The sequence below is a fragment of the Elaeis guineensis genome, chromosome 3, assembly GCF_000442705.2.
Source record: "Elaeis guineensis isolate ETL-2024a chromosome 3, EG11, whole genome shotgun sequence".
NCBI classification, from domain to species: Eukaryota; Viridiplantae; Streptophyta; class Magnoliopsida; order Arecales; family Arecaceae; genus Elaeis; species Elaeis guineensis.
In genome coordinates, this window is record NC_025995.2 from 100,367,643 (window position 1) to 100,380,101 (window position 12,459).

A 12,459-nucleotide genomic window follows, 5' to 3' on the forward strand; every position below is an offset into this window, starting at 1 on the left:
AAGAAAAAAAAACAGAAAAATATGAAAGCTTAAATGGAATAGTTTATACCTTATAATCAAGAAATCCATTAGTTGGTTTGCAGGAATGCTAGATTTTAAAAGTTATATGATCCAACTCTATTGAAAGTAGAAAAAATTAAAGATGTTTCTAAAGGAAATAAAGTGAACTAATTTGCTGGTTTGAAGAAAGTGATTTTTTTTTTTTTTTTTTTTTGCAAAATTGCCCAACATCAAAGGTAAAGAAATTAAGGTGAAAGCAAGCACAAAATACAATATTAGAAAAAAAAAAACCTAGGGTTGCTTGATATTCCTCAAAAGAGGAAAAAGGCAGAAAGAGAAATGTAGTTTGGCTAGCCAGTTGAATCTCTGGGATCTTGAAGAAAAATTGCAAAAATATTTGTAGAACAATGAGAGATCCATTACAAATAAAATAATATTATTCTAATTCTTATAGAATGAACTTATTCATGATACAAAATATGTGATGATAATTAAATGAGCTAACAACTTTCTCGATCACTCCCTCCCTCTCTTTTTTTTTTTTTTGTTATCCTATATTTTTGCTTGCCGCAAAACTCGATGGAAGGTACATATCTTATCCTATTATTATTTATGAATGAGATGAATCTTTAAGTACAATTGTAAATCAATTTGAATAACTAATGTAGATATTATTGGAGCCTGTCAGCGGAGCCTTGAGAAGGAGAAGGAGAAGGAGAGTGTCATGATCTATTTTCATCTATCACAGAAATGTCAACTAACTTTGTCGCATCTTTGCTATCATTGCTCTTAATTTTGACATTCATATTTAATAAATGTTAGCTTTGATTCTCATATTATGTATAGATGCTATTTTAATTTATTGATAAAGTTGTATTAGAGATCTAGATTCAATTATTGACTTCATGGTGATTGCGTATGAACTCACTGCCATCGAGCCTAGGCTCAGTCGAAATGCAAAAGAGACTCGATCTAAATGGTCCGAACCCGACCACCACTTGGAAGGGCGGTTGGCTGAGAGAAGCCCATCCAATTGGGCCGTTGGAAGCGATGAGGTGCTTCTCGCCATCATTAAAACTTCTTTTTGGATCCCAAACCCTCTCTCTCCTCTTCCTCTTCTTCGCTTGTGAAAAAACGCCGCCTTCTTGGAGCCTCTGACTTCGGAGAGCGAGAAATCGACGGTCATGGCGGAAGCCGCCCAGGAGAAAAACCCCAGCCTTGCCGAGGTAATCACCACTCTTTCTCTTCGCTCCATGGATTTCTTTCAATTGATCAGTACTCTTGAGATGATGCAGGCGATGCTCTCCTTATTCTGCATTTGATCTCCCTCTGTTTTCACCTGTGATGGATCTGCCTCTTTTCTTGTAGATCTGATGATTTGATATATGAATTTTAGTTCATTTCTTGCTATGCTAGATCCCACTGAAAAGATCAGTAGATTCGGGGAAAGATTCATGCGAAATTAATCGTTGTGTCATTACAGAATCCATTAATGAGTTTTTTATTGGTGAGGTATTGAAACAGAGAATTTAATTCTAGATCCGATTGGAAGAAAGAAGTTATGAATAGATTTATGCTACTGTAATTGACTGACTGTTGAGGACAAGATGATCTAATCAGTTGATGTATGTTTGTGTTTATCAAAATGTTGATTTCGGTGGTTATCTAGGTATGCGAATTTAAATGCAGTTTTATGTGGGTGATTTTTGGATATTAGTTTCCTTGTGTTCTTAGTGAACTTATAGCCATAAATAAAGTAATATTGAGATAAAGGAATAAAAAGGAAAAGTTTTGGAATGGAGAAACGAAAATGCATGAGACAGGTGGATTTTTTTTAAAAAAAATTCTCAATCCACTTAATTGATATAGGACGAATCTGTATTTTTTTTTATATTATTTATCTACTTTGTGAAAAAAAAGCCTATAAATCCCAATATGGTGAGTGTTATTTTTTAAAGTTGTATCTTTCATTTTTCTTAATGAAAGTTGGTTAGTCCTTCATGCCGAGTCTTCTCTTCAAAAGAGAACGGGTGTATCATGTTTTTTTTTTTTTTTGGTCCAGCAGTTTACTTATGGTCTATTTCGTCATCTTTCTTTCTTTTCCCATATTTTTCTTTTCAATATAGTAGTTTTCTTCATTGAAGAGTTTTGTTTCATATCTTGCAAGCCTTACTGGAAAATCTGGGTGTCTTTGTTTTCTAACATATGCAGATTCATGTCCTTACTATCAAGGTTATGTTGAATTGAGTCCTCTAGAGATGTTTGAAGTGATTTTCATTTTGGTATATGTTATCAGGCATTCTGAGTTCACTAGTCCTCGTTGAATACCTCTAAATTTCTATATAGTTTTATTGAAAGGTGATTTTTTCCAGCCGTGTACCATCCCATGCTACTTGATAATATAAGGATGGTCTGTGATTACTCAAGCCTGTTATATCACATATGCATTCCATTTCTTGGTTATCTATTCTGTAAATCAAGGTTCGAAGTATCATTTGCAGTGGTCAATCCCAGTTGGTTTCTTTGTATGGTACTATACATAGCCATAAAATGATGACATGGTGACTTAAAGTATACAGATACCATGCTACCCTTTAATGAAGGAATGCCTTTGATCAATTAAGCCTGCTATATCACATATGCACCCTACTTCTTGATTATCTGTCCTGTAAATTAAGGTTCAAGTATCGTTATCAATTGTCAATCCCAGTTAGGTTCTGTTGTCTGATGCGATATGGTGCCACCAAATGATGACATGGTAACATGAAGGATACACAAATCTGTCTGCAAAGCCTAAAAAGACATGCAATGTGATGCTAAGGAAATCCATTTCCTTTTCTTATAGGGTTGAGCACGGGTCGGGTTTGGTCGGGTTGAGAAAAAAATTTCACCTGATCGAATTCAATCAGGTTAAAGAAAATTCAATCTATTGCCGACTGTTTATCATGTATAAACCGTTTGAAACCGAAGTAAATAGTTTGTAGCGGGTTCGGATGGCTTGTATCGGTTTGGGCTTCAATGTTGATCTAATATTGATTTTAAGTTCAATGTTGGTCCACTTAAGCTTATTTGCTTTTTTTTTTTATTAATTTAATCCAAAAAAGGTCTAAACATTATAAGTTATAAATTTTGGGCTTATTTTTGAACCTGTACAAAACAAAACAGAAAAAAAAAAAAAGATTTACTCATCTGAAAACAACTACATCTGAAAGCTTTTACTTTAGAATTATCTCAAATTGATGTGCTTCCATTAACAATTCAACATTAATATTCTCATGAATCCAAATGAATGACACGGTGTTTTTTAAAATGAAGTATTGAAGTCTAAACGACGCCGTCTCAAAATGAAAGTGAGTTTGTGAAATATTACATAGGTTGGGTTCAGTTTCATATAGGTTAAAAGTGTAGGAACCGAATCCGACCGTAAATAATTGATTTTTTACAGACCCCGATCTGATTCCACCCAATTTATGTCTTTCAACCGATCGAAACCGATGTTTATTGAGTCGGAATGGGTGGGTTTCTTCGGGTTTCGGTTATTTGCTCAACCTTATTTTCTTATTTGTGCATTATGCTATTATGGGTAACTTCATGCTGATGGTAGACATTCTATGCATTTAAACCATGTATAAAGACATGTGTAACAATGTTGATATAAAATATTAATATTCTTAGATCATAGACAAGCAACCTAAACCATTATTTTGTATTGAATAAAACAAAAGAAATTCGCTATCGCCCATAAGGAATGGGGAGGGTGCTTGGCACCAAAAGGGCACTGTCCAGAAGAAAGCAACATGCTAATTTAAGATAAGTTCGATAGTTGCATTAGATTAAATACTATTTGGATGTAAGAACAACAACAACATCATAGAATTAATCATTTAGGTTTCAAGGTTGTAAACTGTGATCATCTTGAACACAAACATGCTCCTTATCTTTCAGGACATCAAATGGTAGTACCACTTTTCGTAACATGTTTTTAAGTAAACTGTAGCAGAAATAAACCATTGGACATGCTAAAGTAGCTCCAGTGTTTAAATGTCCAATGGTTAAACATGGCAGCAGAATACCACTTCTTGTGACATGTTTGATGTTTTTAAACAGAAAAATAATGAACTAAAAACAAACATGGGAACATCTTACAGTTACTTTTGTCAAATAATAGTTTGAATCAACCATACTGACTCTCATAGTAAAGCCCAAAAAGCTCTAACAGAGTAGGTAAGAGAGGGACAATGAGAATAGTGTTGGACATTGGACAGGCACTTGCTCGAATGCCTCTTGCTTTTGTCCTAGGCATCGCCTTAGTAAACCTGCCTCACATATGGAATACTGAGGTGCTCTGGCATGCCTTTGCCTCAACTCTAAACAAGTGCCTGGTGCACCTTTGATAACATCAGATCAAAGCACAAGGTACAAAGTAGAATTCCAGGTAATTTGATTCATAATGCTTTCTAGGATATATATTATACAGCTAACTTAAGATTGGGTTATAGACAAACCAACAAGATTATAAAGTTCAGACAATATTAATGTTTAGGCTGATTTTGCCATCACTTCACCATTGGTTTGATTCCAGCAATTATCCATGGTTTTTTAAAGAATTTATGGAATTATGAGCTGTCTGTCAAAAAAAAAAAAAGAGTTTCTCTGCATTTCAGTCCGAAAATTGGAATTGTGTTGCTCCATAATACTGGATCTCATCGCTGCCCCCCTTCAGTCAACTTTATTTGGATATTAGTATATGGTGAAACAACAGTGGGAATTATTTGGGAAGTAAAAATGGCTCACTTTTAAGCATCTTGAAAGAAACAATACTTGTTAACTACGTTCTTATTGACCTATGTCAACATGTGTTTTGGTTGACCAGTGCCGTGTAGTTTAATATTAATTCACACAATTTGTTACAGCCTGAACACATGATTTCTTAAATCTTTTTCATTTCAAAATTTGCCAAAAAGCAATAGTTCATACATATAACTTATCTATCCGATATGGAACAATACTTGAAACCCTGAACAAAACAAACCTACCTTCAGTTCATAAGAACTTTTTACATTGTTAGAATAATGATCAGGTGATATTAAGATATACATATTGTTCCATTGTTTGGTCTCCATCAATGTTTATGAGAATAATACTTAATCTTGTAGCAAACCCAAAAACAAAAAAATATACTGTCATCACTTCCTATCCTGAATACTAGCACTAGCACAGAAGGACATAGATAGAGACATAAAGACAATTAAACTGCATTTACATTGTCATTTTTAAAGTATACAAGCATTTTTTTTTTTAATTCTGTAGACAAATTTTATGACATAAATAGTTCAAGTGGCCATAATATTGCCAACAAGAATAACTGCACTTCGTATACCACGTTAGGATTACAAAAGTAATGCTAGGTTTTGAGGAAAGGAACTTTTGTACACAAAAGTACATCAACAACATGCAATTGCATAATGCTTCATGTCCATGCAATATTTTTTAATTTTGAATGTAAAATATTTGCTAAGTGATTGTTTCTTTGGAAAAATAGATTTTTTTTTTTTGAAAGTATTAGATGCTTTATATGGGTCCATAGTAATCTTGCTATCTTGTTGCTAGACATGAGAGAGCATTTTGGTGATTTGACCAGAGAATGACAGTTGCTAGGTTAGTTTGTTAGACAAGATCACATTTGTTTTAATCTAATAATAACAGGAAGCATCTACAAGTTTGGTGCATTAGTGTTGGACTTCCTGGACTCAAATACCAGTACTCTGTACTACCAAAAGAGAACTGTGTGGAAGCTTCTCAGTTCTAGTCTTATTTATATGGTTAACTGTGTCAAGCAGAAGTTTAAACAGTTAAGCATTACTATCATATGAAAGGCATTCTAGACATTAGTTGAAAGCCAAAACATATGAGTCAATATATTGTTTTATGGTTTGTTGTTTTATATTGTATTGTGTCAATCTGTTGCATAATGTACTTAGATTGTACTAATGTTATAATTTTAGCAAGGATCAGACCCATTCTAGTAACTCATTGTATTCATGTCTTTGGGACTGTTTACTGGAATATTGATCAATTACATGTCTGTTACTGCTAATAATTAGTAGGCCAAAAGCTGATCTATTCACAATGTTAATAGAAGGACTAAATTTTTAAGTATGCCCATATATTTTTTAGGATGGTAAAATTGTATTTTAATCCTAGAATGACTAGTCACATAGAGCCTACAGTAAATGTTTCTATAGTCATTTATTTCAGAGCTTGCGGTCTCTCAAAACTTTGGAGAGGATGAATTACTCCATTTTATTTCCTTCTTTGCCCCATAAGTCATGTTCAGTTGGGTTTCATATCAACCGTTTATTCTAAATCCAATTGCATGCAGCAATGGTCACTCCAGGACAAAGAGGACAAGTCAGATCAGAGTGAGGTCCCTGTCGAGAAAACAGCAGGGGATGAGAAGCCTGCTGATGTCACTGCCGAGGAAGTTGTCACGGAGAAGACTGATGAGACCCCTGTTGCAGATGATACTAATCCTGTTGCAGAGGAAAACAGTGGAGCTCCTGAGCAAGAAGAGACAGAATCACAAGAAGCTGCTGAAGAGAAACCAGTGATAAAGGTTTGATTCTTCAATGACTAAAACATGTAAACTGAGGGTTCAAATATTTCTTGATGCATACAGGAATTTCAATATCATTTTTGTAAATTCTAATTCATAATTATGGTTGCAAATTCTAATTTATAAGAATGGTTGCAAATTCTAATTTATAAGTATGGTTGCTTTACAGCTTGAAACGGCCCCAGCAGATTTCCGTTTTCCAACAACCAATCAAACAAGGCATTGCTTTACTCGCTATATTGAATATCACAAGTATGACCAGACTATCTCAATCATAACATTTGTGTTCCTGTAGTAACATTGATATCACTAATGACTTGTGATAACATGTGGATTCAGGTGCGTAGCTGCAAAAGGGGAGGGAGCTCCTGAGTGTGAGAAATTTGCAAAATATTATCGCTCACTTTGTCCAAGTGAATGGGTATGCATTTTTTTTTCTTCCTTTTGTGTTGACACATTTCTAAAGCACATGCAATGTTCAAGTACTATTTGTTAGCTTTCCAAGACCCGATCTTTTAAGATAAGTATAAAATTATTCAGTTTCTACATGAATTTGTCCCAATGCTCCAATGTTCTGTTAATATAAAAGCCTGTCTAATTAACATGTGAATGAACACTTGCAGTTTGTCCAAACAATTTATTCATGCTTGTAATATTATTGTAAACGTTTGTTTAAAGGGAACCTCATGTCCATGCATTTTCACAGTTGTAGAAACCATTTAGTGTGTTTTTTGTGATGCATAATCTCTTGGTTACTCATAGGTGCTTATGTTGGTAATGTGGAATTGCACATTCACACATAGAATCACGGACGACAATCTTGTACCCTGTGGCTATATGATGATTTTTTTGCTAGACTCTTTTTGTTATCTATTTGGATCCTTAAAGCATTCCCAGCCCGCTCTACTTAAGGACTTGTAGAAAAGTAAACAAAATTTATCATCTCAGATGTCAATACATCTTTCTCTGCAAGGTTGGCACTTATCAAGTTGTTGTTATCAATCCCTCTGCTCTCAGTGTTTGTGCAGGTTTCTACGGCGTGTTATCTAATTTGTTTTGTCCTAGGTTACAAATAACTTGGGCCTAACCTTCAACTTGTGCATCATATCTAAAGATTTGACAAACTGGTTAGCGTAGCCTTTCTAAGAAAACCTTGCCAAGAAATGACAAGTGGCTATTGGCACACATTATCATTTATAGGATATTTGGCTAAGAGGTTAGTCATAGCCCAAGCCTTTTTCTTATATTTTTATTTTTGTTATCTAATATATGTGTATATATTTTAAAATGAGGCATCTGCATTGGCAGAGCCTTCGTCCGCCACGTGTCCAACCCATGCACCGTCTCTGTTGCCCTTGAAGCACACCTCCATCCCATCTCCATTTACCGTCTTCCATGGGAGACAAAACATGCCATGGGCGGTGGAAGATGGAAGTCCGGCAAGAACCAGCCCCATGGCGATTGAGCCACGGGAGGCAATGCAATCTGCCCTCTATTTTCCTGTGGCCGATCCATCTCCACTCGGCACTTCACGGGCTCCTCTCCTTTACTTTCTTTGACTTCTGCAAGTGATGGAAGCTTTCGAAGCAGCCGCGGGGAGAAGAATAGATTTGGTCAGCCACAGGGAAGGGGAAATGCCTTCGGTTATGCCTACTTGACCTCCCCCTAGGAGATTAGCGGTAGTGATGATGCCGGCCGCTCGATCCTTCTTGTTCATTCCGGCGATAACCCACCAATCATTGCTTTCATGGACTCAAGCCCGTGTGAGGAGCCGAGCATTGGGGTATCTTCTTATGCTTATGACCCGGCCATGGTCGGAGGTGTGGAGTTAGGCTTTCGTTGTGAAGAAGAGGACGAGATAGTGATTTATGATCCGACGAAGGTTGGACGTGGTGCATTAGGGTTTCATGGCGGTGAGAAGGAGTTGGTCCCTTGGGGTTTTGAGAGCTTAATCCAATCTAATCTAATCTCTAATATATATATATATATATATATATATATATATATATATATATATATATATATTAAAACAGAGGCATTCGCATTGGCAGAGCCTCTTGAACCTTTCCGAGCCCTCGCGGACGCCCACCTCCTCTCTGCTCTCCTAGTTGGCACCTCCCGCCGTTTCCACTGTCATCTTCCTCCCTATCATCACCAATGTTGGGCTTCCCCCTCCAATCTCCCTCAGGTCAGATCTTCACAAGATAAATAAAATCAATTATTATTTTAAAAAAATCGCATCTTATGCATTGCATGGGGTTATAAGCTAGTGAATAAATTTATTCGTAACCCGCCTGTGCACCCACTTAAGTGGCTGCATGTTGCTTGCTGATGCCTTGACTACCTACATATGTTTTTTACTTATTGAAACAACGATGGAAGCTTCCTCAGATTTGAAGAGGAAGACTATCTCCATGAAGTCAATATCACAAATGTAGGGAGTATAAGTTGATAAGGTCAGGTAGACATGCTTAGAAAAGTAACTACAATTTTTTAGCTGGTTGGAAAGATGATGATAGAGTATGGATTTTTACAGGATGTTAGTGCTTGGTGGGCTGCATGAATAGGGTTAGATAGACTGCATATGACATTATTATTTTTTTAAAAAGGAAACATTCCCAAGAAAATGTTTCCTTCACTTTGCATATTGGCTAGCTTACAGATGTATTGCTTCAGACATCTGTAAAATTTTGGGTTCTAAGTGATCCAGAATGTAGTATTTAATAAGAGATGTCTTATTTAACTGACGAGGTGCTTTTGTCATTTCTGTTAAAAATATAATATGCATCAGTTCAACCATGAAGTTCCTCGATTCTTGTCCCAGAATATTGTTTTCAGCAGCTCCTCAAAGATTTCCCTCTTGACAGATAGTAGTGCACCTTTGAGAGGGAATATCCTTGTTTGTCTGGTTACTGGAAGAAAACACCCCACTTGGGATTACTCTCAAAATAAGAATCATCTGCAGCACCCTAATATGTGTCATGTTGTCACGAGGTGAGGTAAATCTTGTTCATTTTCATGTCTAGAATGACCGCATGTTCCTTTTCCATGGTTGTACAGGGTACTCCTGAGTAGTTTTATTGGATATGGTTGGATGACAGTAAATTTGCTAGATTGGGAAGGATGCATGCAACCATATAAAGCATGCTTTGGCAAAACCATAGAGAGGATTTGAGCTCCAAATCCTTGGATAGCCTAACAACTACCCAAACCAACAAGGCCCAGTTCGGCCGTGCTTTGGCAAAACCATAGCAAGAGAAATAGTTGCATTTGACGAGAGGAGCTTGTAAATTTTACAGATGCTTTTTAGCCCGTCACACAATAACCCCTTACCTTTCCCATAAGATCTTATTAGTGATCCCTCGGTAATTGAAATATGATTTTTTTTTTTCTGAAATAATTGTATCGCAACCATAGATCCTCGGGCTTATTGGTTATTATAGGGTTCTAGCTTGTTGTTTCCTTCTGCTTCTTCATTTTTGCCTTTTGATAGTTCAGCCCATAAGCTCAAGTGGGCTAAAGAAGAAGGGTAGCCTTCCCCAACAATAGGTCCAATGGGCTGCACACAAGTTTTGCAATAATAAGCACACCTCCTGGACAAGTTTTCACGAATAGTTCATGATATACATGTCCACCAGGGTACTCAAACAAACCGCCTCAGCCATATATAGCCAGTTTTATTGGTGGAATTAGAGTTCATGGTCTTCCTGTGTCTGACTCTGAAAAATCTATCTTAGAGCTCATTCCTTTCTTTACACAACTAGACTCACCAATTGCATTATTATTTTTGGAATAAAGATTTGACTTGTCAAATATGATGGTAAACAAATTTGAAATGCCTTGTATTTGAAACGTCAAATAAGTACTTTCCATAAAGGCTGCATTTTTTTAAGATCATTGTGAAGTTATGTTTCAAGCATTACTATGTAATCATTGGAGTTGATAGCTGTGTTTTGTCTCAGTAGGAACCCATAATGGAAGTTAGATACCAAGGTCCATATTGTAAGTACTGGAATGGTACAATACACCCTCATACTAATACATGGTGTGTTCTTGGAACTAGTAGTGTACCATATGTTGGTACATGGGCTTATCAAACCCCATAGTAATATCAATGCCCTACTGGGTCTGTATGATAAACCCCATATTGCCCAGTACAACAGTAAAGCACTTAAAACGCAGGCTGATAGCATGTATGCTAATTGGGGAAATCTGATGCCATCTTAATATTTCGTTCCCGAATTATTTTGTGATTCTGTCAATTCTATGCTGGTAGGTTGATACCGTTGATTCCACCATCTCATAAGTAGAACCTCCGTTAGATTAATTAAGATCTAGGTCACTTCAACCCCTTCTATATGCAGAGAATAAACCTGGAATGTTTGTCTGTTATGATCCTGTTTTTAATGCCTCAGGAAAAAAAAAAAATCTATTTTACTGTTTAATTAACATATACATTCATGTTTGCAGATTGAGCGATGGAACGAGCAACGAGAAAATGGGACCTTTCCTGGTCCCTTATAGATAACCCGTGCAAACAAATCTCGGTAAATTCACTTTTGAGATTCTGAAAACTGGAACATCCATCTCTGTATTGAGAGAAGTCAGAAGAATTCAGAAAATGATAATGAATAAAAATTTTGGCTTGTTCTAAAGTCCAAGGTTTAACGCAGACGGATGTATCTGCTTCTAGATGCACTGCTTTTTCACCAAAATATTTGACTGAACTAGCGAGTTCGGTAACATGTTGCAGTTTGTAACAGCTAGAAATCGTTGACATTTGAATAATTGCTTATTGTTAGCTCCTTGTTTCAAATTATTAATCTGATGCGTTGTCAGATACAATTTGAGGATTTACAAATGCTCCTCAGAATATTGAGATTTGATATTGAAAAGGGGCATCTCCTTCGTGGATCCCTTCACGCTTCTCTTTTGAGAATGCTCTGTGCTGTGTGATTTGCGTTCTGCGGGGATGTATCTGTATTTTTTTAAGCCTTACTGTACCACTTCCATCCTAATTCCATTTCCTGTGCATTGGTGGGATGGTGCAAAGGGCCCATTCGTCATCATCCATGCGGTCCGATTTATCGCATCAATCCCTAACTTGCGAGGACCGGTGCTCTCGCTAGTTTTTTTTTTTTTTTTTTTTTCTTTTTTCCTGTGTGCATGTCTATGGCTGTCTCGTGCACCTGGCCAATGTTGTGGCTGCAACCAGGTTGTCTGCTTTCACCTTGATTTTCAAATTGTACTCTAGATGAATTTGGCATTCAATTGTTGAGAGAAAAGTAATATATGAGGCTGCCCGAAGGTTGAGCTAGTAAAGTATCTTCGTATTTATATGAAGGGCCGGTTCCTATGTTCATCATGGTTCATGATCTCAATGTATATTAATTGGCTTTACCTGCCTTCCTCAGAAGGACAAAAACAAAAAAAAAAAAAGAAAAAAAGAAAAGAAGAATTATGTTTCCCTTTTTGTACTGAGGAACAATCATGATGCAACATGTATGAGTTTTCGGTTTTTTTTTTTTGCTTCTCATAATTTAGGCAACCTTACCAAAAACAAGCACGCTATAAGGTACTTTTGTCAGTGATGCATAGAAATTGAGTCTTAAACAAATATGGCCGGACTGAGGTTAGCTACAACCTTATTTGCACAAAAATCTTGGATTATTTACATCAAAGAAGAAGAATGAAAAAATAGCAGCTCCATCACCGCGCCGCTGGATCCCCAAGGTTCGAGGCGCACGCAGGAGGTCACATGTCGCAAAAGTCTTCGGGGCCGCTGCGTCCGGGGTTGCGTCCAGCACGGCAGGCGCTATCGCACTGATTGCCACAGTCCACAA

General features: G+C 36.6%; 1 protein-coding gene across 1 annotated transcript; it reads left to right on the forward strand.

Moving 5' to 3' along the window:
* Positions 1-1,042: 1,042 nt before the first annotated feature.
* LOC105041435 (cytochrome c oxidase subunit 12, mitochondrial) lies at positions 1,043-11,544 on the forward strand. The gene is made up of 5 exons (XM_010918408.4): positions 1,043-1,226; positions 6,383-6,616; positions 6,786-6,868; positions 6,956-7,037; positions 11,087-11,544. Exons 1-5 carry the CDS (start codon positions 1,185-1,187, stop codon positions 11,138-11,140), a joined length of 495 nt encoding a protein of 164 aa, XP_010916710.1. The 5' UTR covers positions 1,043-1,184; the 3' UTR covers positions 11,141-11,544.
* The last annotated feature ends 915 nt before the right edge of the window (positions 11,545-12,459 follow it).

Excerpts from the sequence above, each read along its gene's own strand:
- LOC105041435 (XM_010918408.4), top strand. The coding sequence starts at position 1,185 with ATGGCGGAAGCCGCCCAGGAGAAAAACCCCAGCCTTGCCGAG. Across the intron at positions 1,227-6,382 it reads AAAACCCCAGCCTTGCCGAG|CAATGGTCACTCCAGGACAA; the intron begins GTAATCACCACT and ends AATTGCATGCAG. Across the intron at positions 6,869-6,955 it reads CGCTATATTGAATATCACAA|GTGCGTAGCTGCAAAAGGGG; the intron begins GTATGACCAGAC and ends ATGTGGATTCAG.